This window comes from Pithys albifrons, chromosome 6 (assembly GCF_047495875.1).
Source record: "Pithys albifrons albifrons isolate INPA30051 chromosome 6, PitAlb_v1, whole genome shotgun sequence".
NCBI lineage: Eukaryota > Metazoa > Chordata > Aves > Passeriformes > Thamnophilidae > Pithys > Pithys albifrons.
In genome coordinates, this window is record NC_092463.1 from 60,830,774 (window position 1) to 60,856,590 (window position 25,817).

Genomic DNA, 25,817 nt, shown 5'->3' on the forward strand with positions numbered 1-25,817 from the left:
GTACAACCTGTTCCTGAAGCGGCGGCTCCGGGTAAAGCCGTGGTGCCTGCTTGGCGTGGGTGGCTGCAGTGACAATAACGTGCTGCATTCACTGTGTGACTGACGCCTTTGCTGAGCTGGCAGCGAGGGGCACAGGCACACACACACTCCGTGCTCCCCCAGGGGCTTTGGCACGTGTGTCCTTGCATGGAGTGAGGTGGAGATGGCAGAGACAGCCCTCTGAATTACTCTGGTTTGTTCCTGCTCTAATAAAATGGCAACCCAGTTCGGCCCTGTAAGAACACACTTGTGCCCATGGGTGTGGTTAAACACCACCAACCTTCCTCAGCAGAGGGGCCGGATTTCCCCTCTGGAATTCCTCAACATTTAGACCAGAATACTAACTTCTATGGAGAGCACTCTTTCTGTATGTCTCATGCAGAATTTGGTAAAGCTGAATATTGCTATGATAACAAATAATATTACCTAGTATGAGTTAACTTCCCTAGGAGAGTGGGCTTATAGTCTTCTATTTGCCTAACGTTAATTACTGGGGCCTAATCAATGAAAAAGGTAAATGTTGTTAGTGTGACATTCTGGCATGCTGATAAATTAAAATATGACCTTTAAGAGATCAATTGAAATACTAATTACCCTGTTGCATTGATGCCTTTTACTAGATGTATTTTTTCCCCACGATAGAATACTCAGTTTTGCAGTGTCCCTCCTCTGTTGTTTGTGGGCTGTTTTTCGGTGTGGCCATTGCTGGGACATTTGTCTCTGTGGTGGTTGTAGATGTAGTGACTCTTGTTTTGTAGAGGAAAATGCATGGAATTTACATTTTGCCACCTGCTTCAAGTATTCACCAGTGTTGCTACACTAACATATATTTATTCTCCCTGTACCACTTCTTTACATATAGTGCTTGTGGACATATGCAGTTAATTTTGAAATTATTTTAACTAGAAATAACCCTGTTAAATCCGGCCCAAGTGTATCTTCAACTCTGAAGAAACTGAAGAATTGTGGCAATGTGGGGAAACTTCTTTTTCTTGTGTTATATTTCAGAGAAACTGCAATACTTGTGTTTTTAATTCATGTGCCTGTGTCTTCTACAGATTGACAAAAGACATCAAAGCAAAGATTCTATTTTCTTCAGGGATGGTGTCAGGAGAATCGATTTTGTTCTCTCCTATGTGGATGATTTTAATAAGGAATTTGAAAAAAAGTTGGTAAGTTTGTCTTTTTGAAGCCCTTTTAATGTTTTTCTATAATAACCTGAATATCAGTTCCTAATTCTTTCAGGTCACTACACCCAGCTGGGATAGGACTTAGCTAAAAATTGCATAACTATGTGAAAAGCCATTCCATGCATGGAAGTTGCTGTGTAATTTACTGTTGTGTGTCAGAACCCAATTTTATTAGATTTTTGGGACTGTGTATATTGAATTGATCACTCTCCATTACTTAGGCTGGGTAATATATAATACAATTGAGAAAAGTAATTAAAATTATTTGCTTCTTCATTTAACAGTCTAGCTGAGACTTTGGAGAACTACCTGTAAATACTTTTATCTGTAAATACTCCTGAATGAATGAATGAAGTTTCATTCATAATACTCCTGAATGAATGAAGAATAAGCAAAGCATCGTCCCATCAAGATTTAACAGTTACTATTTTTTCCCCATCCATTGACTGCAGTTAGAGCAGAAATAGATTCTTAGATCCAAGAATCCTTGAACTTCCCAGCAAGACCCAGTTGCCTGAATGACACCTTTTTGTCCCATGCTCACACTGACATTTGAGGTCTAGCTTGGCTAATGTGCAAATTCAAGCTATATAAAGAATCCAGTTCTATAAGTGTGCAGTCAAGACAAACAACAAACTTTATATGAGGCACAATACTTTAAAAAAGGGATTCTAAGTAGTTTTTTCCTCTATGTTCCTTCTTTCTGAGTCAGGAGAGGTTACATTTACAAACTGGTCTCTCCAATGTATAAGTCCAAAGTTTATTCATGATTAAAAAGAATTAAAAAGAGCAAGACACTAAAAAAACCTTAATTCTCATGTAATCATATTATTCTGAAAGAAAACTGATTATACAAATGTTTATGACAAAATTGTGATGAGAACTAAAGGTCTCTGAAGTAAAGGACAGCTATCATCTATATCTTGTCATATTGAAGTGTTTCATAATTAAAAATTCTCATTTCCTTTGAACAAAAACTGAGAGATGGAGCTATTAAAAATTTGCCTATTGCTTTCATTCCTTTATGAAGGAAATATGTTTCCATTAAGGATTTGTCTGCCTGTACCTGCATGCAAATACCATCCAGTATAGAGCAGCCTCTGCATCTTACTCTTGTTACCTGCAGAGATGCAAGAATTTCTCATAGTCTGTTTGATGCTTTTCCCAGATAAAGCATTCCTCAGTCAGCTTTGCTCAGCCACCCACATTCCACAGATTTTCTTGGGAGACCAGGGTTATTTTACAGCATATGTACCAGAGTATATATAGACATAAAAACTTTATAAACTCCAAGCCCTTGTCAGGCCCTAATCCTTACAACTTTCCCTCTTCTCCCATGAAGCAAAATGCATTTAAAAAAGGATGGAGAGGAGGCCACTCAGTGCAAACAGAAAAAACATACCCAGGCAAAACTTGTCAAATCAACTCTTAAAATAAACTTTTCCATTAGTCATACTCAAATTATTTAAAACGAGGAAAGAAATTGAGACTTCAACATTTGAAGTGGGAAGGAAAATAATCCAGAAGGTCGGTCACTCACGTGTATTGTGTGCAGCAGTTTCCTTCTCCTTGCTTTATGGGCCACTGGGGGGAGCAGGAACCTGCCCGAGCAGAGGCCACTGCAGGGGTGTCCTTGCTGACTGAAGGGCTCACCTGGGGAAGAGCCCAAGAGTTAGTAGCTAATACTGTGTTTCCTCTTGGAGGTAAAAATGCTCTTGCTAGGGAGAAACATCTCTGTCTTGCAAAAGGCCAAAACGTGCCCATTAAGTTTAGTGAGATTTAATTCTCTGTGTGTCTGTTACTTGGAAAGGGTTTATGGCCCCATGGAGGAAGGGTTTGGTCAGTGGCTGTGGAGGTTTGCTCTGCACTCACTGCACAAACAGGCACCAAGATATCAGTGTTTTTGCACAGTTCCTGGGGAACATTCATTGGCCTGTATTGATGTTCAGCATAGACCTTTATGCAATTAGCATGCCTGTAAATTAATGCAGACTTCTTGGTGTACAAGAACTGTGCTGTTTGTGGGAGCAAAATTTAAATATTGATGCACTGCTGCCTCTGGAATTCATGACAGACATGGTACTTGCTATTGTGCAGTCATCACAGAAGGAAATGTGCATTTCTTTTGCTGTGGTACAATGATACAGCAAAATGGAACAGCTAAGAATAGAAATGTTCACACAAACAGAACAACAGTTGTGACAAAGGGTTTTGTTTCCTTGTCTCAAGGAAACAGCTTTATTCTGCATTTCTAAGAATGGAATGAATGACCTCTTTGTGTGTTCCAACAGAGCCCTGATACAAATGTAAGAGGTGGTCTGTTAATCTTCTCCCTTAGTTTCATGCAGAACAACTGCATTAACTTCTCCCATGTTCCCAGACACGTGCAGCTTCAGTGCTGTTTTGAACTTGCCTTCCATAAGCTACATGAATAAATCCAACCCACAAAGTCCTCTAACCAAAAATTAGGATTAGATTTTTGTGAGATAATACTTCATATTTTCCCTTAAAACCTCCAGCACCCGAATAGAATTTATAAAATATCTAACAAATTATTAATATATGACCAGGACATGATCTTTATTGTTCCTAAGTATATTCCTTACATGAACTGCAAAGCATTAGGACTCAGGGATCTCTGCAAAGTAACTTGTCAGGGATCTCTGCAAAGTAACTTGCTCCTGTGTTGACAGGCAGCAAAGTCCTCCAGTCCCCACTGGGGCACAGAGATACAGAAAGATTTTATCTAACCCTTTTCCTGTTGTCATCATCTCAGACAGAACCTCTGCTGTCTCAGAGGCAGCACACAGGCAGAGTTAGGGGGCAGGGGCAGCAGGGATCAGATGCTGCTGGTGCTGTCAGCCCTGCTGGACTGCCACGGTGAGGATGTGCATCCCCAGCCCTGCTCAGCTTTCAGCCGCTCCATCCGAGCTGGGCACCTCTCCACGCTGCTGTACAGCAGCTTGGCTGATACTTGCACAGGGAATCATAGAGTATCTGGAGTTGGAAGGGACCCACAAGGATCATCACGTCCAATGAGTCAGCAGTGCTCTGGAGCCAGCAGGGCCATCCCTGTCCTGGGGGCATCTGGCCCAGTATGGCCAAGGGAGGGGATTGTCCTGCTCTGCTCTGCCCTAGAGCAGCCTCACCTGCAAGGGGGGGGCAGTTTGGGGGGACACAATGTGAGAAAGATGTTAAGCCATGAGAGAGTGTCCAAAGGACAGCCAGGAGGATGAAGGCTCTGGAGGCGAAGTCTTATGAGGAGTTGCTGAGGGCTTGTTCTGTTCAGTCTGGAGGAGACTGAGGGGAGACCTCGTTGCAGTTACAGCTTACTCATGGGGGGAATGGGAGGGACAGGCACTGATCTGATCTCTTCACTCTCGTGACCAGTGACAGGGCTTGAGTAAATGACCTGAAGCTCAGTTGGGGAAGGTTTAGGCTCCATATTAGGAACTAAAGGGTTTTCACACAGAGGGTGGTTGGCCACTGAAGTTCAAGAGTTCAGGAGTTCATAGAATCACAGAATATGCAGAGTTGGAAGGGACCCATCTGGATTATCTAGTCCAACTCCTGGCTCTGCACAGGACAACCCAAGAGCATTGTCCAAATGGTGCTTGAACTCTTGTCAGGCTTGATGCTGTGCCCACTGCTTTGGGGAGCCTGTTCAGTGCCCAACCACGCTCTGGGGCAAGAGCCTTTACCTCCCAATACCCACCCTAAATCCTCCCTGGAACAGCTTCATGCCACTTTCCCTTGAGCCCTGTCACTGGTCACCAGAGAGGAGATTGGTCCCAGCCCTCCCTTTGGAGCCATGTGGGCAATCCCTGCAGGCTGCAGCAGGGCCAGTTACTATCCATGCTCTCAGCCTCCTGCTCTCATGGCTCTGGGTGCATGAGAAGATAAGTGGCCTTTCCTAAAGAGGCTCCGTCCCATGTGAAACTGCCCTCCAAGGGAGCAGTGTGGGCAGCCCGAGCCCAAACGGAGCCGCTACTGTGTTTTCTCAGGATACAGGTAGAGCAGGGTCCTTGTATGCTTTACAGTAGCATGTAAATGTTCCCCAAGGCCATATTTATTTCCCTATATTCTACCTGTGACTGCAGTTAGAACAAGTCCAAGAGTCCTGATATGTGAAAGGCTTTGGTGAGCTTGGTGCTCCCTGCCTAAAGGCAGGGGAAAAGCAAGAAGAGTTTGTTAAAGCTGTAGTGTGTTGTAAACTCAAAATGAGTTTATTCCCCTGTTCATTAACTGTTGTGACCAGCAGTACCAGCACTGTTGTCACAAACAGGTTTATAGCAGTTGTCTCTTCTGTAGGTGTTGCATCTGCATTGGGCACATTGGTACTGCTGGACTTTGGATCTGGCTTTGCTAATCTTATCAGGATGGTTCATTACAGCCCAACACGTGCTAGATAATAAAGTTACTGCTCTGTGCTTATCTCCTGTCCTGTGAGATATGCTCAGTGGTGTTTGGAGAGGTGAATGCTTTACTGGCCTCTCTCCTGCCTAGGCCACAGTCTCAGAAAATGTGGCTTCAGTGCTGAACAGATGCTTGGGAGAGGCTTAAGACGCACTGTGCTTAAAATGTTAGGAAAGGCATTAGCCCTCTCTGACTGGTCCTCACTAATGTGATGACTTAGAGAGCTTCCCTCTTCCCTCTGACTGCAGAGTCAGAAAGATATGCTCTTTAGGTTTGGGGCAGTTAACTTAAAATTCTAACAAGTGCACATTAAAAACAACCAGCACCGGCCCAAGGGGACGTTTTGTCCATCCTAAACCTTTGACAGTGACACAAAGAAATTCAGTATTTGGCAGGAAAAGGGGGGACATTTTTTGGAGTTTTACAATAGCAGCAGATTGATTTCCTTTTAAAAATGGATGTTTCCAGTGAGTGGAAAGTACAGTACATTGCATGGGTTTCAGAGAAGAGGGCTTGTGGGAGGAGAGCAAGGTGGTTAAAAAGAGCACTGTTAGAGCACTGCAGTTCATCACACCAAGTGTATACTAAGGAAAGACAAGTAAGGGGCCAAACCCTTTGGCACTGTCTGTTCCTGAGCTGCACAGCTGGAGAGGAGCTGGCTGCTGTCTGGTGGCAGAGAACCCTCTGGGCTGACTTACTTGGCTCTCCTCCAGTGCTTGCTGGGGAAAGAACACACCCTGGCCTGCTTTGTTTGGAGAAAATGTAATCCAGAGTAGCACATAGCTTTGGAATAGCTTGAATGTCAGCTTTTCTACCACTTTTAATATGTACTCTTAAATTACCTTTTAGTGATATTGTTGTCTATTTCATTATCAGGTCAGCAAACCAGAGTTCTCTGGCATGGTTATACACGTTAGGGAGATAATTAATTAAAAAATAGCACATGGAATTGCCCCCTCCAGCATGTGCTAGAATTGAGGAGTTATCATATTTGCAAGTTTATATAGTCAAGTGTCTAATTTAATATCTAATAATACTTGGCAAAATCAGATGGGACAAGTAAAACTGAAAGGCCACTAACACAGGAGAATCCATCAGTACATCTTAAGGTGCCTTTGAGGGCTGTGAAAGCTGTTTTTCAGTCTGTATTCATTTGTCTCAGTAGTTTATGCAGACATGCAAAAAGGGCAGACTGCTCCTTAGGCAAAGGAAATTGGCTGAAAACTATGGTGTTTTGTGTTTTTTAAAGTATGTTTGGAAAATATCATTTAAAGTATTTCAATAGAAAAAGCATCGGGCAGCACTGCAGGTTTTAGCCAGAAATGAATTGGTGTTCCAGCTTGTGCATTCTGGGGCTCAATATTTGGCTTAACCTGTTGCTATTCTGTGAGTTCTTCAGCAAATTTTATGTTATTAAAGGGAAATGAATGCAGTCTCCAAACAGCAGCAAAAAATATACAGAGAAGGAGGGCAAGACAATGTTCTTACCTAGGAATTACTTGGGAAAATAATGAGTTCCAGAAGAATCTCAAGCTCACAGAGGTCATGCAGGTTTGTTTGTCTCTGCTGACACTGACTTTGTGCAACTGAGCACATGGAAGCTCTACACGTGGGATTTGTTGCTCTTATCTAGTTTGACAGTGATGTTTGTGAAGTACTGTTTGAATTGCCTGTAATCAGTACTTGAACATCTGTATCAGGTAAATAGACCAGACTGGGAGCAATCCGTCTGCCACGTGCTTCCAGAATTTTTCTTTTCATCTCGTTTTGATTAACATTCTCTTAGGAATGCAGCTTAACTTGAACAGTAACACCCGCCCCACACACACACCAGCCTCCTGAAGAGTCAGGAGTGCTCAAGACATCAATTCCTTCTCTGGTTAATCAGACAGTAGCACAGAACAAGCCTTTTCCTACCCAGGAGATTCCCTGTTGCAATTCCCCATGTGTTGCCATCACAAAGCTGGCCTGCACTTGGAAGTGGCCTGGATGCATCAGCTGGGTTTTGTCTGCTTGCCTTTGGAAGGTCAGGTAGCATTAGAGGGTTGTCATCAGGGCAGCTGAGAGAAGTGGAAACTCAGTGAGTCATCAGTTAGTTGCCAACTTCATCACTTATTAAAGTGTGTTTATTTCTCTCTAGGAAAGAAGAAAAGAATTTGAGAGCAATCTGCAAAAGGCTGGTTTGGAATTAGAAACAGAAGACAAGAAGGTAAAAAAAAAAAGAAAAGTTAGGATCAAAGAAATAGACTTGCAAATTAATAAACCGCTTTGTTTCTTTGAGAAAAATTATAAATTATGCTCGTGGATTTCAATGGAGTGTGACTAATTTATGTGAAACAAGATTAATATGTTTATTTGAGTCCTTTTTCCAGATACATTCATCAGAATTGTGGAAGCAGAATAATTTTCATTCAAGAGGAAGTGATGGCTTTTGCTTTCATAACAAAAAGAAAGTTACTCTAAAATAGCTGTGATTTGATTTAAATCCACTTAAATGGGAACTGTTCTCACAGCTAAATTTAATCCCACCTGCCAAGGAACAAGTTTGGATTAGTTATGCCACTGGATGTTGTAAATATGAGGAAGGGCCCTGGTGTAACAACTTGAGGATGTTTGATTAGTGTTTCTGTTTGGTTTAACAACTGGAGAACATGGGATTTTGGATGATGCACTCAGTGTGCCAGAGGCTGGGTGGGGTAAAATAACACTTGATAGAGTTCAGACTCTGCAGCATCCATAGATGGGAATTCGTTGACAATATGCTAAAAGTGCCTTCTGATTGCCATTTTCTGCTGTGTATGCAGAGGAACACTAAAAGAACTTACACTGTTGGGGGAGGCCTGTGGTAAGATTACAACTTGTGTTTCCAGAGCACTCAGTGTACTGAGAATTTTCAGGCCTCAGTGTGTAAAATTAATACAGTTTGAAAAACCTTTCTGAACTTTTAGTAGTGCAAAGATTGTTTTTATGAACAGACAACCACTCAGATAAGCTTTTCAGTAAAGTGTGTATATATATAAGAAAAGTTCCCCTATTCCCTCCTCCTTTTTTTCTTTACATCTTTCAAAAATATGTAAAAGGTGATAAATTTTGCATAAAAACTATTTCCACAAATTTTGCAGTAAAACAGTTTGGTCTGATGTCTGATTGAACTCTCCTGGGGCAGGAATCTGAAGACGGCAAGATTTTCTTTGTGAAGATCCACGCGCCGTGGGAGGTTCTGATCACATATGCAGAAGTGCTGAACATCAAAGTGCCCATCAAGGAGAATGACATCCCCTGCATGGTGGAGAACCCCCTGGACTGCATGCTGTTCCCACTCAGGCTGCCCGAGCAGGTGATGCACCCCGAGCCGGACTATTTCACGGCGCCCTTCAGCAAGGACAAGCAGGAGCTGTACCTGATCAATGACCAGAGCACCTTCTTCTCGCCGTCCATGAGGAACAGGATAGTACGTACAGGGTTTGGGCTGCTTCCACCCACATGGCCCCATCAGAGTGTTCCTGCAAGAAGGGAGGGAGTGTAGACTGTGGTAGATGCAGGGGAGCCTGGGTGCCTGTGCATCTTTCCCAGGAATATGGAATGGTATTTGTTGGAGCAGATCTTGTGGATGTCTGCAAGGCTGTTGTGCCTGAAGTGTTCTTACAAGGGTAAGGCCTCCTGAAGGAACACTTCTGCTTTTGTATGTTGTTCCAGCAGATTATACACAGTGCACAACCATTGTAGAATTCCATTAAATGGCCTGAAGTTGGAAAGATCTGAAATCCTTGTCTTTGACTATCAGGTTAATTATATCCTTACACGTTGCCCCTATGGAACAGAAGAAGGGAAGAAAAAATTTGGGATTAAGAGACTGCTAAACAATGGCACCTACACAGCAGCATATCCTCTTCATGATGTAAGTATTTGAGCTTTCTGCTCCCTTGAGCACTTCAGGTGTTTTCACTCTTTTACCTACTGGGAATTTGCTGTTTCCAGCAGACATGAAAATATACTCAAGCTGTTTATTTATCCCATTGATTCTGTTTTATAATACACAAGACATATCTCCCAGCCCTACTGTCAGCTTTTCTGTGCTGAAATGTTTCTTCCTATGGCTGAGTTTTGGGGATACACCCACGTGTCAGTCACATCATTCCTTTATAATGTCTCTGAGATGTGCAGTAGTGTCTTGGAGAGATGCTGACAGGGAGTGAATCCCTGCTGCAGGTGCATCCCTCCAGCAGTGGGTGTGTATGGGGTGTGTGCACACACACTGTACCTCACTCTGGGATGGTCACTTGTCTCTCTCCCCCCAAGTTTTGGTGAGAAAATACTGGAAAACTGGTAAGGATAGTAAATACTGGTGTGTAGTTTTGCTGTAAGGTCAGTTTTTAATATGACATATGTGGATTTAGTGCTGAAATCCCTTGCAGGAAACAGGAGAGAGATGGGTTACAGTATTTTACATGAGGTTTGCTCCCCTTTTTTCTTTTCCTTCTGAATGTTGTGTTGAATTCCTTGCTTAAATCTTAAATTCTCTCCTTCTTTTTAATAGTTAGTTCAGATGTCACAGTACTTTAGTGAACTTAAATCGCTTATTTATATCTCTGAATTCTCCCAAAAATAATTTTTAAATACTTTATATAGATTTGAAGTTTGAAAATATTTTTCTTTCCTTGGAAAATTAAAATAAGTAGGGATATTCCTTAGGTTTTCAGGTGGAAGGTTTAGCTGATCAGGATCTATGCTGTAGAAGGCTAGTCTAGGCTGAGAAGTAATTTATCCTATTGAGACTACAAAGCCACAGATAATAAAAAGCAAGAATCTCTTCTATACGACTACAACCAACTTTAAATGCTAAGAAATCTTAGGAAAAAATTCCCAAACTTGTGAGACGGACTCACAAATCTCTGTCTAAAAAGAATTATTTAACTGTTTAAAATATTTTCAAAATGCAAACTTTAGGTTGTTTAAACTTGATGATTTCTACTTAGAAACTAATTTTCATGCTTTTCTTTGTGATTGAGAGACACTCAGAAAACCAAGATCACAAACTGAATATTTGACAGAGCCAGGTATTTCTAAAGGCAGAGTTCTCTGGCACTAAACAAAATTGCAAAAGTTGTCAGAAACTGAGGTTGTTTTGTGGTGTTCATCTTCCAGGCAAGTGATGAATCTCCAGGATTTTTTAGTATGTGACAGGCAGGTACCTGGTAATGTCAGGAGCAGAGGGTAGAGCGGGGGCAGCATCACTCCTGTTTGTTTGTTTGGGTGTAGCAGTTGAGAGGGTTTTGCCTCTGCTCTGGTTTGCCTGCAGTGCCAGTACTGGAAGAAGGCCAATGATCCCAACTGTGACAACGAGAGGTACACGCTCTACATGGAGTGGGCCCGGTTCCTGCGCTTCTACAAGGAGCAGCCTCTGGACCTCATCAGGTGACATTCCGCCTGTGCTCTGGGGGAAGTCTCCGTGGTTTTCACTCTAACACAACCTGCTGGGTAATTCTTGCACTTCTAAGATCCAGTGAGAGCAGGACATTGGTTGGGCACTAGTCCTTGAAGGACACGACACAGCTTTCTGCTAACAACTGGGAAAATGCTTCATCTCAAATCAAGCCTCTTTCCATCTATCCAGTGATCAGCCATATTGCAGATAATTCAGCCGCAGACAAACACATACATTGAATTTCTTGGGGTTTATAATCAAAAACACTGGTAAAATCAGCTTGGAAGCTTAACTCTTAGTTCTAACCCTAAATTTAAACTCATCTTGCCCAAAATCTCTTTGATTCAGCCCATACTATACAATAAAATGTTACTTTGCTCACAGGTTACGGTTCCTCATTTGTAACACAACTGGTTGTATTTCTGTGGATTATCCCTTTGTTCTAACCATATGATCAGAACTGATGTACCCAGGTTTGTTTGTGTAACTCCTTAGGAAAATCAGAAAGTAAATCTTCATTTATCTTATCCTGTAGGAAAGAGTGATTTTAAAGCTGGAGCTTCTGCTAGGAGGAAAAAAGGGGCAAGAGAGGCCATATATTCTGTTCATTCATCTTCTTCATTCACCTTGAGTAACTTTTCATGGCCAGCTGCAACTCTCACTTTTCCACTGCACATCGGTGCCTTTACTCTTCTGTTAAAAGAGAATTTTTTGTTTCATTTTTACTCTAGCCAGTTTGCTCTATTACAGTTTTAAATTTTGGTTTGTATTATTCCATTAACAATTATTCCTTATTTTTTCTGTATTCAGGAAGTACTATGGTGAGAAGATTGGAATCTATTTTGCCTGGCTGGGATTTTACACTGAGATGTTGTTCCTTGCAGCAGTTGTTGGCTTAATCTGTTTTCTTTATGGCTTGTTTACAATGGATGAAAATATGAGCAGGTGAGTGCAATGCTGAAAATCTGCTGGGCAGAGTTAAGCAATGGGAAAATTTAGTCCTTGCAAAAAATCCCAACAAATAACAAGCTTTAAGGCTTGTCAAAGCAGACAAATTTGTTTTTCAGCTGTCTTTTTTGATTGAAAAGGTGATGGACCACTAGTGCTGAACTTGTGACTGCTAAGACTCAATTTGCTGGTGAAAAGCAGCATTTTATTGCCATTTGACAATAGTTTTTGTATTGGAGAACCTGCAATACATGAAGCCCTAAGAGTATCACATCTCTCCAAATTAGGTGTTTATAGTTGCCTGAAGTCTATTTAATCTACCTTGCAGAGCAGTCTGACTCTTTGTGGAGGTCTTCATTTGTCCTGACTACCAAAAGTCATGAGTGAGACAGATCAGCAGTGCTCTCCCAGCAGAGGGATCCAGTATCTCAGAAGCCATAGTTTGCTTTTTTTAAATAAGCATTGTATTTGTGTCCTCACAGGTCCCAAGATTCATTGTGTGCAGGGGCTGGGAGTGGGGAGAGGAAAAGAGGGTTAACATTGCATTGCTCTTTGTTTTCTGTAAGGAGGCTTGTGGAGTATTTTGAGTTTTAACCACAGAAAATGAATAACAGGTTAAAATCCTCATCTATTCTATTGAATTATGTCATTTTGAGACTTGTATTTTAGTTAGGTTAAGAATGCACCTTGGAACACTGCTATACATGTTCAAATATCCTGGGATTGTAAACTTCACCCACTGTCACAGTTACATTGAAGTGGCAAATTCTACTGCAGATAGCAAAGCTAAAGTTCTCTCTGTGCTTCCAGAAAAGGTGTTTTGATCCCATTGCTGACCTGATGAGAAATAACACTGTTTACATCTCACCCAAGAGCAGTGCCTATGCAGTGCAGCTCCTACACTCCTGATTCATTGCTGACAGGACCAGAAAGCCCATCCTGAGAGAACTGTTCATTCTTCTTGTAGCAGCTGCTTAATTCCTTGGCTTGCCCTGCCCAACCACAGGTTATCACCAGCCAGTGTGGCAAGATGGGGCATCTTCACTGTGAAACTGCAAATCTTGAGCTTTGAACATATGTAGCTCTTATTTTATTTATTTTTTAAATAAATGTCATGTAGCAGCTCTTGAGATGCTATGGAAACAGATAGTTTACCATGTTCTCCTCCTCAGCAAAGAAATCTGTGACCCTGCCATTGGAGGAGAGATCATCATGTGCCCTCTTTGTGACCAAGAGTGCGAGTACTGGAGACTGAACACCACCTGTGAGTCCTCACAGGTCTGTGTCTGCTTCTGCTGCCAGTTGTTCTTTCTGTCCATCCTGAAAGCTGTTTTGGCACTGACCTGTTCCTGGCTGTTCTGTTGCAGTATTCTCATTTGTTTGACAACGTGGCAACTCTCTTCTTTGCCATTTTCATGGGCATATGGGGTGAGTACAGTTGATAAGTTTTATGTCAAGCAATAAGATCTTGGCCAAGCTACTGCTGAGGGACACTGGAAGTGGGAAGATGAGGAATAATGGTTTCACTTTAATCCTGCCTCGGATGCAAAAGTGATCAAAGAGTAAAAATAATTTAAGGTTGCAGAGGAATTAAGAAACCCAAAGAAAATCCAGCCGATATCTAGGATAACCTAAGTATTGTGTACTCTTAACTGCTAACATTTCTTTTTATCTTGGTAACCAGAGAGGTCCAACTTTTTGCAGTCCATGTAAGAGCCCTCTCTGCTCAGCCCTGCTCATTGTCAGTGTCCTGTGAGAGAGTGGAGACCTTCTGTGTCTTGTCACTGCATGGTGGCCCATCACTGCCACTGTATCAGCAGTGCTTTGGAATGGAAAAAAAATAGTTGGGTTCTGCTCCAGAGAAGTTCATACATTGTAGTATGTTGTGATGATGCAGAAATGGTTGGATTTCCAGCTTTTCCCTATAATCATGGTTTCACAGCAAGTGATACTTGTTCAGACTTTTAAGATCATATTATGTTGAATGTGTTCTTGTTTTAAACTCTGTGAAGGTTCATAAATAGAGAATAGCATAATTATTTTTCTTACGTCCTTAAATGCATCTCTTGTTTTATACTGTTCATATGAAATACCATGGTTAAATCTTCAGTTTGAGTATTTCATTATTAGATATTTCATTAGCTCACAGAGACCTCTGTGCTAGTAGAAAATCTGTGTATTTGTTAGCAAAGCATCTAGCCACTAACTTTTTTCATAAAGAATTATTAAAATAAATCTAATAAGATGATGTTGTAGAGCTGTTTTACTAGACTTTCTTGTTTTTCAAGCCCTAGCATTTGTGTGACGTGGATTAGTCATTCAGGAAGTACCAGCCAAAGGGTTTAAAACTGCAGAAGATAAGCTTTCCTGTGTTTGTATTAACCACAAAGCCTCTCCAGTTCAAATAAGAACGATCAGACTACTAAATGTTTGCGTTTTAAAGTAGTTTACAGAGGGCTCTTAAAATGTTATGTAGTATAATAAACTTTATAGTTGTTTATATATGAAATCAGTTCCCTCTAGTGTCTTAAAAAAATTCTTAAGCCAGCCTAACTCTGTATCATATGAAAAATACCAGACATTCACTGTCTCTAAAATGATCATGGTATCAAATAGCATGAACAAGCAACAGAAATCTTTGAACATACTACTTGAAATCCATGGTGCTTATTTGTAGTAGTTGTTCACATGCTGCAGATTTATCCACAAGCAATTATTTGTATTACCAGGTCCCTTTGTTAATTCAATGTCACTTTTTGCATATGAAAAGCACTTAAACTGTTATTGAACATGGTCCTCATAACCACAGAAATACCCATATCTTGTCTTGGCATCTTCCTGTCATCCATTTCTGGAATTCAATGAGCTAATAAATCCCATATTATGATGCTGGCTGTGAACTTTAATAGATAGTCAGTAAAAATGGATGGGTCACACTGCGAGGATACATAATAAACCACAGGACAGAAGCCAGTGCAGTGCAGAAGTTGAACTTGGTTCATGAACTTGTTCAGTTCTTCCTTAACTGTATCTTGCCATTTGCAACTCTTAGTTACACTTTTCTTGGAGTTCTGGAAGAGACGGCAAGCTAGACTGAAATACGAGTGGGATTTGGTTGACTTTGAGGAGGAACAGCAACAGCTGCAGCTGAGGCCTGAGTACGAGGCAAAGTGTACCCAAAAGAAGAGGAATCCTGTCACTCAGGTAGGGAGCACGCTGGGTGATGCACATGCAGTGTCAGGTGTGTGCTGAAAGTTTCATGATATGGAAATTTATGCATTAAATCAGGAACACAGGCAAAGTTTATGGCTTTGACACCATCTTTCTTCATATTTCAGGGCAGCAGTCTCTGAAATCTTCTTGCCTTTAACAAGCTCTCTTTGTCATCCGTGCACAACATAGGAAGAAGCAGTTGCTTTGATCTAAAGATACATAAGTGGGTCTAGCTGTGGTTTTGCTTCTGACACCCAACCACTTTGTTTGGAGAATGCTAGAGATGAAGGTTGCTGAAGTCCTGCCTCTGAAATCTAATTGAGATACAGTTATTAACACACTATCATTAAACACTCTATATAAATACTTACTAGATGTGAATTGTTTTCATTCAAATTTAATTTAGGTAGGAGTATTTGAAAAATGTAGGGACCAGCTGGTTGCATTCCAATATGACATCTACCAGCTCAGTTTGATGTACTTTTAAGTTATCCTTTCTCTTTCCTGGAATTGCATGTAAATAGCTTATTGTCACTAGTCCTAAGTATAGGAAACAGAAACAGATTGTAAGATACATTTCTGATCTCAGAGTGAATACTGCACTGCGCTGTGCTTTCTAAGTATGTTTTAACAATTACCATAAAAATTCAATGACTACACAAGCCTTTATTTTCTGACACACCAATTTGTTGTCTTGGTGGTTTTTCAGAAGCTTTTTTGCAGCAGGGCTTGCCAGTGATCCATATCAGTACCCAGTAACAGGGTCACTTGTGCAAGGCTAGCCATGCTGTGGTGTCATTTCCTTCCATTGGAACTTGTGCAATACTGAGCGTGTGAAAAGTTTTAAGTAAGTTAATTCTGCAAACTGATAGAGTTCTGTGGATACAGGGCAGTGACTTTATTGTGTCCCACAGCTGGCTTTGCTTCCCTCAGAAAATGACATCCTCATTCTTCATGTCCACAATTCGAAGGTCTATGTGCACTGAAACCACAATTGCCCAGCTTGGGGCTTTGATTGACTACTCGTTTGTTTATGGTGCTAAACTGTCTGAGTAGATCATAGCTAAAATCTGGTTTTGCTGATTACAGGAGAATTTTGACATAAATAATGAGCTGTGTCATTGCACATTACTGCCTACATTACATTTCTGCAGTATAAACCAGGTTGAATAGCCTGGGATATGTGAAATATTTGCTGTTAGTATAGAACATATTTTTTATTAACACAAAAAAGGTATAAAATGATAGGAACCTGCGTAAAGTTCTATTAATAGAGCCTTTAACTATTACCATCATTCAGAAAGTTGTGACTGTGTTCATATGAAATACTTGGTGCTGCTTTGTTCAAGAGGAACATAAGCATTCCACAGTGCCTTGTCACAAAGATTTATCAAATCCCAGTAATTTCTAACTAAATCTTCTTCCACTGGCATTAGTTCTTAAATGATCCTTTCATAGTGCATGTAATTTGGGATTTTAGGAACTAGAAGAGGTTGCAAAACCTTACACAGAAATAGTTCATGTGTTATGTGGGGATAGTTGCCTGGTGCTGGAGCAGAGCTTGTCAGCTGCATTCATAGGCAATTCTTCAATTGAAGCAGTGGAGGGAAGCACTCTCTGACTGGCACATCCAAATGACAACTTTAGGAATCCTCAGCATGAAGAATTTATAAAACCCGAGTGGAGTTTTGGACTCAGAGGTGAATGACAGCAGACCTAGCATTGCAGTAATAGTTCTGGCCTGCTCATCTCATGAAGTTGGTCTTCTTTCTTCAGCTACTGATTGATTTTGCAAAGGTTTATCCATTCTTTCCAGGTACTCTCTTTACTTTTAGCAGTGTTAGGGCCACTTCTGTCCTGATGTTTTTGTCTCCTGCAAATTCAAAATAATGTCCTGTCTGCCATTGTGGAGAGTCTGCATTCTGAGTGGTTTTCCTTGGATGTGGGCACTTCCACAGAGCTGATGAGAGCTCTGTGTACTGCTTGATGTTGGAGTAAGATGTAGAAATAAGATGAGCTGTCCTGTGCTTGACTGTTTCAGGAGATGGAGCCTTATTTGCCTTTAACTAGCCAGGCTGTGCGGTTCTGCATCTCGGGAACTACCGTGTTGTTCTGGGTGAGCATCATTTTGAATTATCACTTCAGCACGTATCAGAGTTGCTGATCATTACTAATTGTCACATTAACAAAAATAGGTTTAAGCATTATTGCCTAGATTTCCTGCTGTCATTCAGATAAAAATTTTTAAAAAAGACCCTGTAAATATGCCATTAATTAGTAATTTGATTGGACATCTTAGCATAGGGATAACTTTCTCTGTGACTTATTAATAGATGTGCTGAGAAACTTCTAGTAGAGGGAAACAAAAAGGAAGGAATTCACTACCATAAATGCAGAGTAAGTTTCAGAGTGGACAGGGTAATCTAACTTGTCCCACCTCCATTTCTATGAGTTTGTATTTTTCTGCATTATTTTTTCAAATATTGGTATCAGTTTGTCTGCTTTTCTTGTGTTAACCAAGTAATTTTGTTGGGTTTATCATATCTAATGTAACAGAGTATTTTGGTGGTGTACTTAGCAGTTCAGCACTGCTGAACTCATATTACCCTGAGATTAGTTCAGTTGGTTAAAACTTGGTTGTAATAATGCCAAGGTCATGGGTTCAATCCCCTGTGTGGGCCATTGACTTGAGAGTTGGACTTGATGATCCTTGTGGGTCCCTTCCAACTCAGAATAGTCTGTGAGTCTGTGAAACGTGGGTTCTCAGAGGAACATCAATGTAGCTGCACCTGAAACTAGACATACCCCCAGGGAATAAAATGTGCAGCCCCTAAAGCACGGGGTTTTCCATGCCATTCCGAGGCTCTGAGGTGCAGTGTCTGTCCCCTGGCCAGGTGTCCCTGATCATCGCCAGCATGATCGCGGTGATCGTGTACCGCCTGGCGGTGTACGCGGCCTTCGCCAGCCTGATGGAGAACACGCAGAGCCTGCAGCCCATCAGCGGCCTGCTGACCCCCCAGCTGGCCACCTCCGTCACCGCCTCCTGCCTCAACTTCGTCATCATCATGATCCTCAACTTCTTCTATGAGAGAATAGCCATCTGGATTACTGACATGGGTAAGCAGAGGTGCCTGAGGACAGCACTTGGAAAGAACCACTGAGGGCATTGCCCGTCATGGTGCTCTCTGTGGTTGTTCCCCACTCAGGCACACTGTGGCCTGCAGGGAGGACTCGGGTGTATCCAGAGCCATAATGAACATTTGCCTTGTGTTTCAGTAGTTCTCATGACCTGATTTCTCTTTGTATGATGTTTGCTTGAACTAGTCTACAGAGACAGTCACAGATCTGAACATAATTACCTTTGTATTATGTTAGAGTCACCAAAGCGAGATCAGGCTGTCTTGATCCAGCAGTATTTCAATTAGAAATCCTGTAGATACATTTCTAAAAATAGGTCATGGCCATGTTTACAAGTAAAAATGACTAAATAATCATGATTCTTAGTTTGGGAGAGAAGAAAGGAGAATGGGGGATAGGCTAGGACAGTATATTTTTCATTTTTCCTGAGTGCTGTTTCCCTTAGCTCTGACTGTTCAGATTTGGAGTTACCCAGGTGGAAGGCAGAGGTTGAGCAGGACGAGAAGCTGTGCCCAAGATGTGTCCTTGTGGCTGTAGCCACTGGTACAATGTCCTGCAGAGCTGGAGGAGCCAGCAGGCAGGCAGGCCAGAAAGATCAACTACTTCTGAAGCAGATTTTGTATTATACTTTTGCTTGCATGCTGGAAATACCCTTCCCTAGAGCCCTTCTTATGTATTATTTTTGTTTGATTTGTCCTTAATGATTTAGATGTGCAAGTCCCTGAAGATTTTTATAGAAAGAAATATTTGCAGAATATTGAGCTTGTAGGGGTAAGCTGAAAGTATTATGTGCTTGTAGTTTGTACAGAGGTCATAAAAACAGTTAGGTGATCATCTTTTTCTGAGGTCTTGCAAGTAGAGTTAAGAATTGAAAGGTGTTTCTTGGAGAAACTTAAAGGGATGTTGCATTTTGTTTATTTTGATTTATCACAGTCCATGTCTTGTCTCTGTGATCTGTATTGCTTATCTGACTTGGCCAAATTAGACCAAACTGAAACAGAACAAGTGAAACTGCCCCTAGCAAACACAGAAACAAAGAGAAAACCTTGGGGTTTTTAATCTTTCTTTCTTGAGGCACAAGAATTATAAGTTATTAAGCAGTGTTATTTTGCTGGCTGCGAGCGTGGAGGATTAATTTCTGAAGTGACAGCACTACCTGTGGTTATGGGTTGCAGAGGGAAACAGCAGTTCAGGGGTGTGGGACTGCTGCCCTCCTCGGGCTGCCAGGAGTGTCTGCACAGACCTCCTCCACTGCAGCTCCCTGAGCAGCTTAGGCCAGATCTGTGTTCAGACATGCAGGTGTGAGTATCACCCTCCCCTGCTGCTCTGAGCGTTGTGTGCCTGACACCAGTATTTGAACAGCTCAGTGAAACACAGGTATTTTAAGCAGCTACAGCCTAGGCAGGCTCCCTCATCTGAATGCTGCCTCCTCTATCAAACACTCTCCTGTCAGGTTCCCAGGAAATACCTTACATTCTTCTGGCATGCAGGCTTACACCAAGCTTGGTGTAAGTTCACTCAGATACGTAAAATTACTCTAACATAAGACAGGTGAGTTCAAAATGTCTGCCAGGTCCTGACCAATTCAGAGGGATTTGAATGCTTGTAATGTATTTTCTTCCCCTGTTTCTCTACTTGAATTGGTTATGTTATCATTTAACAGAACATTTAACAACAATGTGCTGGGGGTTTCCTGCTACCTTTAAAAATATAAACATGATGGGCAATGAGCAGCAAGGGGCAGCAAAATAAAATAAAATTACTGTTTTCTGGTTTCACAGAGATCCCCAGGACTCATATGGAGTATGAGAACAGGCTCACTATGAAAATGTTTTTGTTCCAGTTTGTCAACTACTATTCCTCCTGCTTCTATGTGGCCTTCTTCAAAGGGAAGTTTGTTGGTTATCCAGGTGCCTACACATACATGTTTAATCGCTGGCGAAATGAAGAGGTAAGACTTTCTTAATTAAAGGGGATTGTTCTCTTCAACTTGCACAGTCCTAAATTTCCAACTGCAGGCTCGATCTGAACTGTCCTGGACCTCAGCTGGCCATCCTGAGGCTGATGGTGGGGCTTTCAAGGACTCTTCCTGCTGTTGCTAGCCAGGGAAACAGCAGTGAAAATCTGTCAGTCACGAGAGTGAAAAACCAGAAGGCTTTTCCCAGTTCTCTAGAAATATCAGTGGCTCTTGCCATAGATCTTAAACAGAAAAGGTCTGTTTCTGAGAGCTCACTGGGCACCACAGCTTCACCTTGCTGGCCCTGGGAGGTGGGTGCCACACACAGATCCTGATGCTGAAGCGCCTCTGAATTACTGTCTTCAAATGGTTGTTGTGTTTTGGTCTGTGTGTTATCACACACTTTTGAGCATTGAAAGCCCTTCTGGAACAGCCTCCCTGAGAGGGCAGCTTAGCTGGCAGCCCAGGTGGAAATTAAGTGTTGTCCTAACAAGCTTTAGGAACTCCTTTCTTTCATTTATACAGTAGTAGAATGTGGTTTATCTGGGTGGTGTCCATGGTTCGTGTCCACTGACGCCCAGTTTGTCTCCCCCAGTGCGACCCTGCGGGCTGTTTGATAGAACTGACGACTCAGCTCACCATAGTCATGGCTGGCAAACAGATCTGGGGAAACATCCAGGAGGCCTTCGTCCCGTAAGTGCTCTCTCTTCCACTGATGTGCCCATCTTACAGCCAGAGGAGGTTCTTGCAAGGAGGGATAAAAAGTACTGCCAGACAAGGGAGCTAAGAATTCTGTAAATCAAGCAGAAATACTGACAAGTAGGCTCATTGCACAGAGGCTTCTGGCCTCTCGTTGTGGAAGCCGTGCTTGTAAAAGCACGTTGCTTGCTCGGAGAAAGGGAGGCCTCACATATTCCACAGAATATTCTGAGTTGGAAGGGTCACACATGGATCATGGAGTCCTGGCCCATGCAGGGTCAAACCCACAAACTCAGTAGTGTTCACACCCTGCTCTAAACAGCTGAGCTCATCTGGTCTGCCTCACTCACTGGTGACTCTTTTCTGCATATACAGCTGGATTTGTAACTGGTGGGGTCGTCGGAAAGCCAGAAATAATCCTGAAAATTTATACAGTCGCTGGGAACAAGACCATGATCTGCAGACATTTGGAGCCTTAGGCCTGTTCTATGAATACTTAGAAATGGGTAAGTTTAAAATTTCACATTTGGAATTGAGGACAAGACACTTTGTACTGACACTTTCCAAAAAATACCTTCTCTATTAATTTTTACCGATGGGTTCATCTGCTTAACTGCTGGAAATCATTAAATAGGTCAGCCTAATTAAAAAAAAAGCTATCTTTGCATCTTTAACTGCAGAAAATTTCACAGAAACACTGCAAAGACTATGTGTTTCCCTCATTTGAATGGAGAACATTATTCTCAGTGCAGTCAGCTGCCTCTGTGCCTGTTCTGTTCTTGTTCCAAACCGTATCCTTAGCTGATGTCAGTGGAAATTTTAACTATGGGAGGAGTGCCAAATGTTCTGTAAGGATGGGTACTGCAGGCATGAGATCTGTGAACTGGCCCAGGGAGAATCCCTTCAGCTGTAGATTTGCCCTGATCAGCGCTTCCTGCAGTCCAGCAGAGGGAGCCTGGGTGATGGAACAGGGTGTTTCAAAGGGCTGGTGAACACACCAGCATGTCGCATTAGTTTACAGACCTGAGGATCTAGAAGTAAAACTGAAGCCAAGCTAAATCTAAGACACTTTAAAAAAGGTAATACTTATCTATTATGAGAACACATTTTGTTGAAAAGTGGACCTGTGTATTACTATATTTTGACAGAAATGAGAAACATCTGTCAGAAAATCTGGATGTGTAGCATTATTACTGTCACTTAATAATTAATGTCATACAGGGCTGTGATGCTGTGAGATTAATACACTCAGAACAATCAGGGTTGTCAGCAGGTTGTCCCTGCTCTTCCAGAACCAACTGAACAACCATGCTCCAGCATCATCCTGGGGCTACTAAGCTAGCAGGAATTTCGTTGCTTGTCTAAGATGAAGAACTCAACACTGAAATCATGGAAGAGCTGATGACTGGTGTACGGGAATTTATTTTTATCCGCTGACTGAACCAGACAGAATAGTCTTATTTCTTGTCTTTGAAATATAGTGGCAGTATTGGCTCTGCACTGAGGATTATCACAGTCTTTATTAAGGTGTTTAATTTTGGTAGTGACTGAAAGCATCATTTGTGTATTTCATTTGAATTTCTTAAACTAGTGTTAAGACTCTCCAGTGGAACTATTGCATACAGAATTGGTATGAAAGTTTTGACTAAATCAGTAGCAAAAAGTGGAGGTAAGGTTGTGATAAAAGTAGAAGTATTTCCTCTTTTTCAGTTAGGAGTGTAGGTAAAAGGAGAACAGGATTGCTCTGTACAAACTGCAGGAGAAGAAAACAAGCCTGTTCCTCTCTCATAATTCAGGAGTTTGATGTATGAGTACATCCCCATTCCTCAGCAGTTCTGCACCACTCATGCAAGACCTGCAGCACCATGGAAAGCAAATTGATATCCAGTACTGCTGGCAGCAGCACTTCATAGGCCCCAAATGCCTCTCCCCATGGGTGCTGCAGAAGCCTTGGGGTGGGGCTGGCTGTCACTTGGCTCAGGCCAGGGCTGCAAAGGACTTGTTGTGCAGCCTGGCAGAAGTTTGCCGTTTGTCTGCGGGTGGCAGACCCTCATCATCCTGAGGGTACTTTGTAGGGGCAGGTTTTGACACTTTCCTTTTCTCCCTTGCAGTCATTCAGTTTGGATTCATTACTCTCTTCGTGGCATCCTTTCCCCTGGCTCCCCTTCTTGCTCTGATGAATAATATCCTGGAGATTCGAGTAGACTCCTGGAAATTAACCACTCAGTACAGGAGACCTGTGGCTGCCAAAGCACATAGCATAGGGGTTTGGCAGGAAATCCTGAATGGAATGGCCATCCTGTCTGTTGTCACTAATGTAAGTATGTTCACTGTGCTACATCAATGCTGATTCTTCCACATACTGAAAATGTGAAGCATTAAAAATCAGCTGATGCTTTTCTCCTTCATCAGCACTGCATCAGATTACCCTACAGTGAGGTCATCAAACCATCTGGGTGGTTTGGCTTGTCATTATGTTGACAATATGCAGCTCCCAATCCATGTTTCCTTGGACCATGATCTTTCATTCAGTTGTCCATGTTTTCCAGCCTTTTGGAATGGCATAGGCCAGCCAGAAGCTTGGTCTGATGAAGTACACTGATTGCCCAGAGGGGACGGTAGGGCACAGGAAAGGTGGATGAACTCTGTGGGTTGAAGGTATTTTTGTCCTGTTCTGTGGGATTTGTGTTCATTCAGATGCTTCTGGATGCCCCCGTGGGGCCACTGGCTCCATGTACATTGTATAAACTGCAAACTAAATGCTGTGCCAGGGCTTCACTGCAGCCCAGTGTGAAGCAGAATGCTAAGCAGAGGAGATGCCTCTCTTTAGTGTGTCATAGGCAGCAAAGCCACTTGCAGGTATTGCCTGAGTAGCAAGATACCTGAGCACCCTGAGTGTCTCGAGTTCCCAGGCCAGATGTACTGAGGTTGCACTCAGCAGCTCTCACCAAGGTGGAGTGCCCTAATGGTGCCTCTGACCCTTTCTTGAGATACTCCGGGTAATGCCAGAGTGACACAACAACAACCCCGTTATGAATCTGCTCACAGATTTTTGTGCCACTTTCTTAATTTCTTTTTCTAATTGCTTTTCAGGCCTTTATTGTTGCATTCACATCAGATATGATCCCTCGTTTAGTTTACTACTATGCTTATTATGAAAATGAAGACTCACCTATGTCTGGATACATAAACAACAGTCTGTCAGTGTTCCAAATCTCAGATTTTCCTGACAGAAACAAACCTAAAGAGAACCCAGAAAACTTTGTCATATGCAGGTTGGTGTAATAATAAGTATTTTCTCACTTTGTTTAGAAATACAGCATAAAAAAAGTCAATGCAGATCTAAGTAGTCCATTAGAAATTAAATTCTGTCATTGTCATCATTCTGAAGTGTGAGAGGTAATATTTAGACTATTAACAAGGTAATGCAGAGGTGGTAAGAGATAAGCCAATAATACAAAATATGTCACCTCAAAAAAAATTACTGCTGAGAGTGTCATTGCTAATGTGCTTTTTGGGGTTTTTTTGTTTACTTAATTAAACTACTGATTTTTGAGGGATGAGGGAGGTTTATGTCCCTAAATTTGCAAACTTCAGCCTGTATTTTCAAAGGTTTTTAGGCTGCATAAGTGGGCAAGGAAGCAGCATAAAGGGGATGTTTAGATTCCAAAGCTGAAAATGAGCTACAGTGTTTTAAGTCAATCCTTATTTTGCTAGATAGCACCAAGAATCAGACCTGTCCTGCTTTCATTTAAAAAGTAGTCCCTTCTTGCTAGGGGAGGCACTAGACGTTCTAGAATAATAACTGAAGAACTTTGGAGAAATCCGTGGTAAAAGAAAAGTATTAATCTGATTTAAAAAGTCTCAAATTGAAAAAAAAAACCCAAACCAAGCACCCCAGCACATTCAGAAGCAGTACATTTGTATGATGGTGTAGAACACTTGCTCAAGGCTGTCCCTCCGTGAGATCTGCATCTGTCTGGTCCATAGTGTGCCCCATTTATGCAGTACATGTCCATTGCTGTGGGATACATCCCAGCACTCTGTCCTGTATTGTTTGGGGGTTGTCTGAAAAACAAGGAGCCCGTTTCACACCTCACACATCCCCCTCTCTGCTCTGTTGCTGTGATCGTGAGGGTGTTCAGGCAAACACAAGACAGAAACAAATTGAGAGGCAACCTTTTTCTGCAAAAGGAAACAGACCATTTAAAACAAGGAAAGGTTCCTTAAGTGACAGCTGTATTTGCTTGTAAGTGTCACTAAGCTTGTAGTCTGTCCCAGGCTGACTGTGACATTTCACCTTTGCATGTCTGTCATTCCAACAGGTACAGAGACTATCGATATCCTCCAGACCATGAGAGGAAATACTTACACTCTATGCAGTTCTGGCACATTCTTGCTGCAAAACTGGCCTTTATAATTATTATGGAGGTATGTCACCTACAGAGTTTCCTTCTGAAATTGGTACCATATAGATTCTCTAGACAGTTATTAATGTTACAGAAATTGGGATTGCAAGGAGTATAAAATAATTTCTTCCCTAGGGAAAACCAAGTACTGGTGCCCTATATGGTTATTACCAGGCCTTCCAACTTCAGCAAGTGAACCTCAGACTAGGAATAGTGAAAACAGCTGAGGAGACTGCTAACACTGTTCTGAATCACCAGCAAAATAACAGAGGTCTTTATGCAGGTGGAAGAGATGTGAACCACCAGGACTAGCACTTCCACTTCTCTTGCTTTCACAAAGAGCTGTATGTGAGATGAGTGTATTCGAAGCCCAGAAAGCCTTT

The 25,817-nt window shown here is 41.9% G+C and overlaps 1 protein-coding gene across 4 annotated transcripts in view; it reads left to right on the plus strand.

The window, feature by feature from the left end:
• The window catches only part of ANO5 (anoctamin 5), a 54,765-nt gene that overhangs the window by 24,772 nt on the left and 4,176 nt on the right, over positions 1–25,817 (plus strand). For all 4 annotated transcript variants that reach the window (XM_071559106.1, XM_071559108.1, XM_071559107.1 and 1 more), the window contains 17 exons: positions 1,098–1,211; positions 7,786–7,854; positions 8,812–9,096; positions 9,430–9,543; positions 10,945–11,060; positions 11,881–12,015; positions 13,191–13,296; positions 13,386–13,446; positions 15,071–15,222; positions 17,273–17,347; positions 18,126–18,348; positions 20,151–20,320; positions 20,922–21,019; positions 21,401–21,531; positions 23,137–23,342; positions 24,119–24,300; positions 25,351–25,456. In XM_071559106.1, the coding sequence (XP_071415207.1) occupies positions 1,098–1,211; positions 7,786–7,854; positions 8,812–9,096; positions 9,430–9,543; positions 10,945–11,060; positions 11,881–12,015; positions 13,191–13,296; positions 13,386–13,446; positions 15,071–15,222; positions 17,273–17,347; positions 18,126–18,348; positions 20,151–20,320; positions 20,922–21,019; positions 21,401–21,531; positions 23,137–23,342; positions 24,119–24,300; positions 25,351–25,456 (2,343 nt within the window). The remainder of the gene's footprint in view (positions 1–1,097; positions 1,212–7,785; positions 7,855–8,811; positions 9,097–9,429; positions 9,544–10,944; positions 11,061–11,880; positions 12,016–13,190; positions 13,297–13,385; positions 13,447–15,070; positions 15,223–17,272; positions 17,348–18,125; positions 18,349–20,150; positions 20,321–20,921; positions 21,020–21,400; positions 21,532–23,136; positions 23,343–24,118; positions 24,301–25,350; positions 25,457–25,817) is intronic.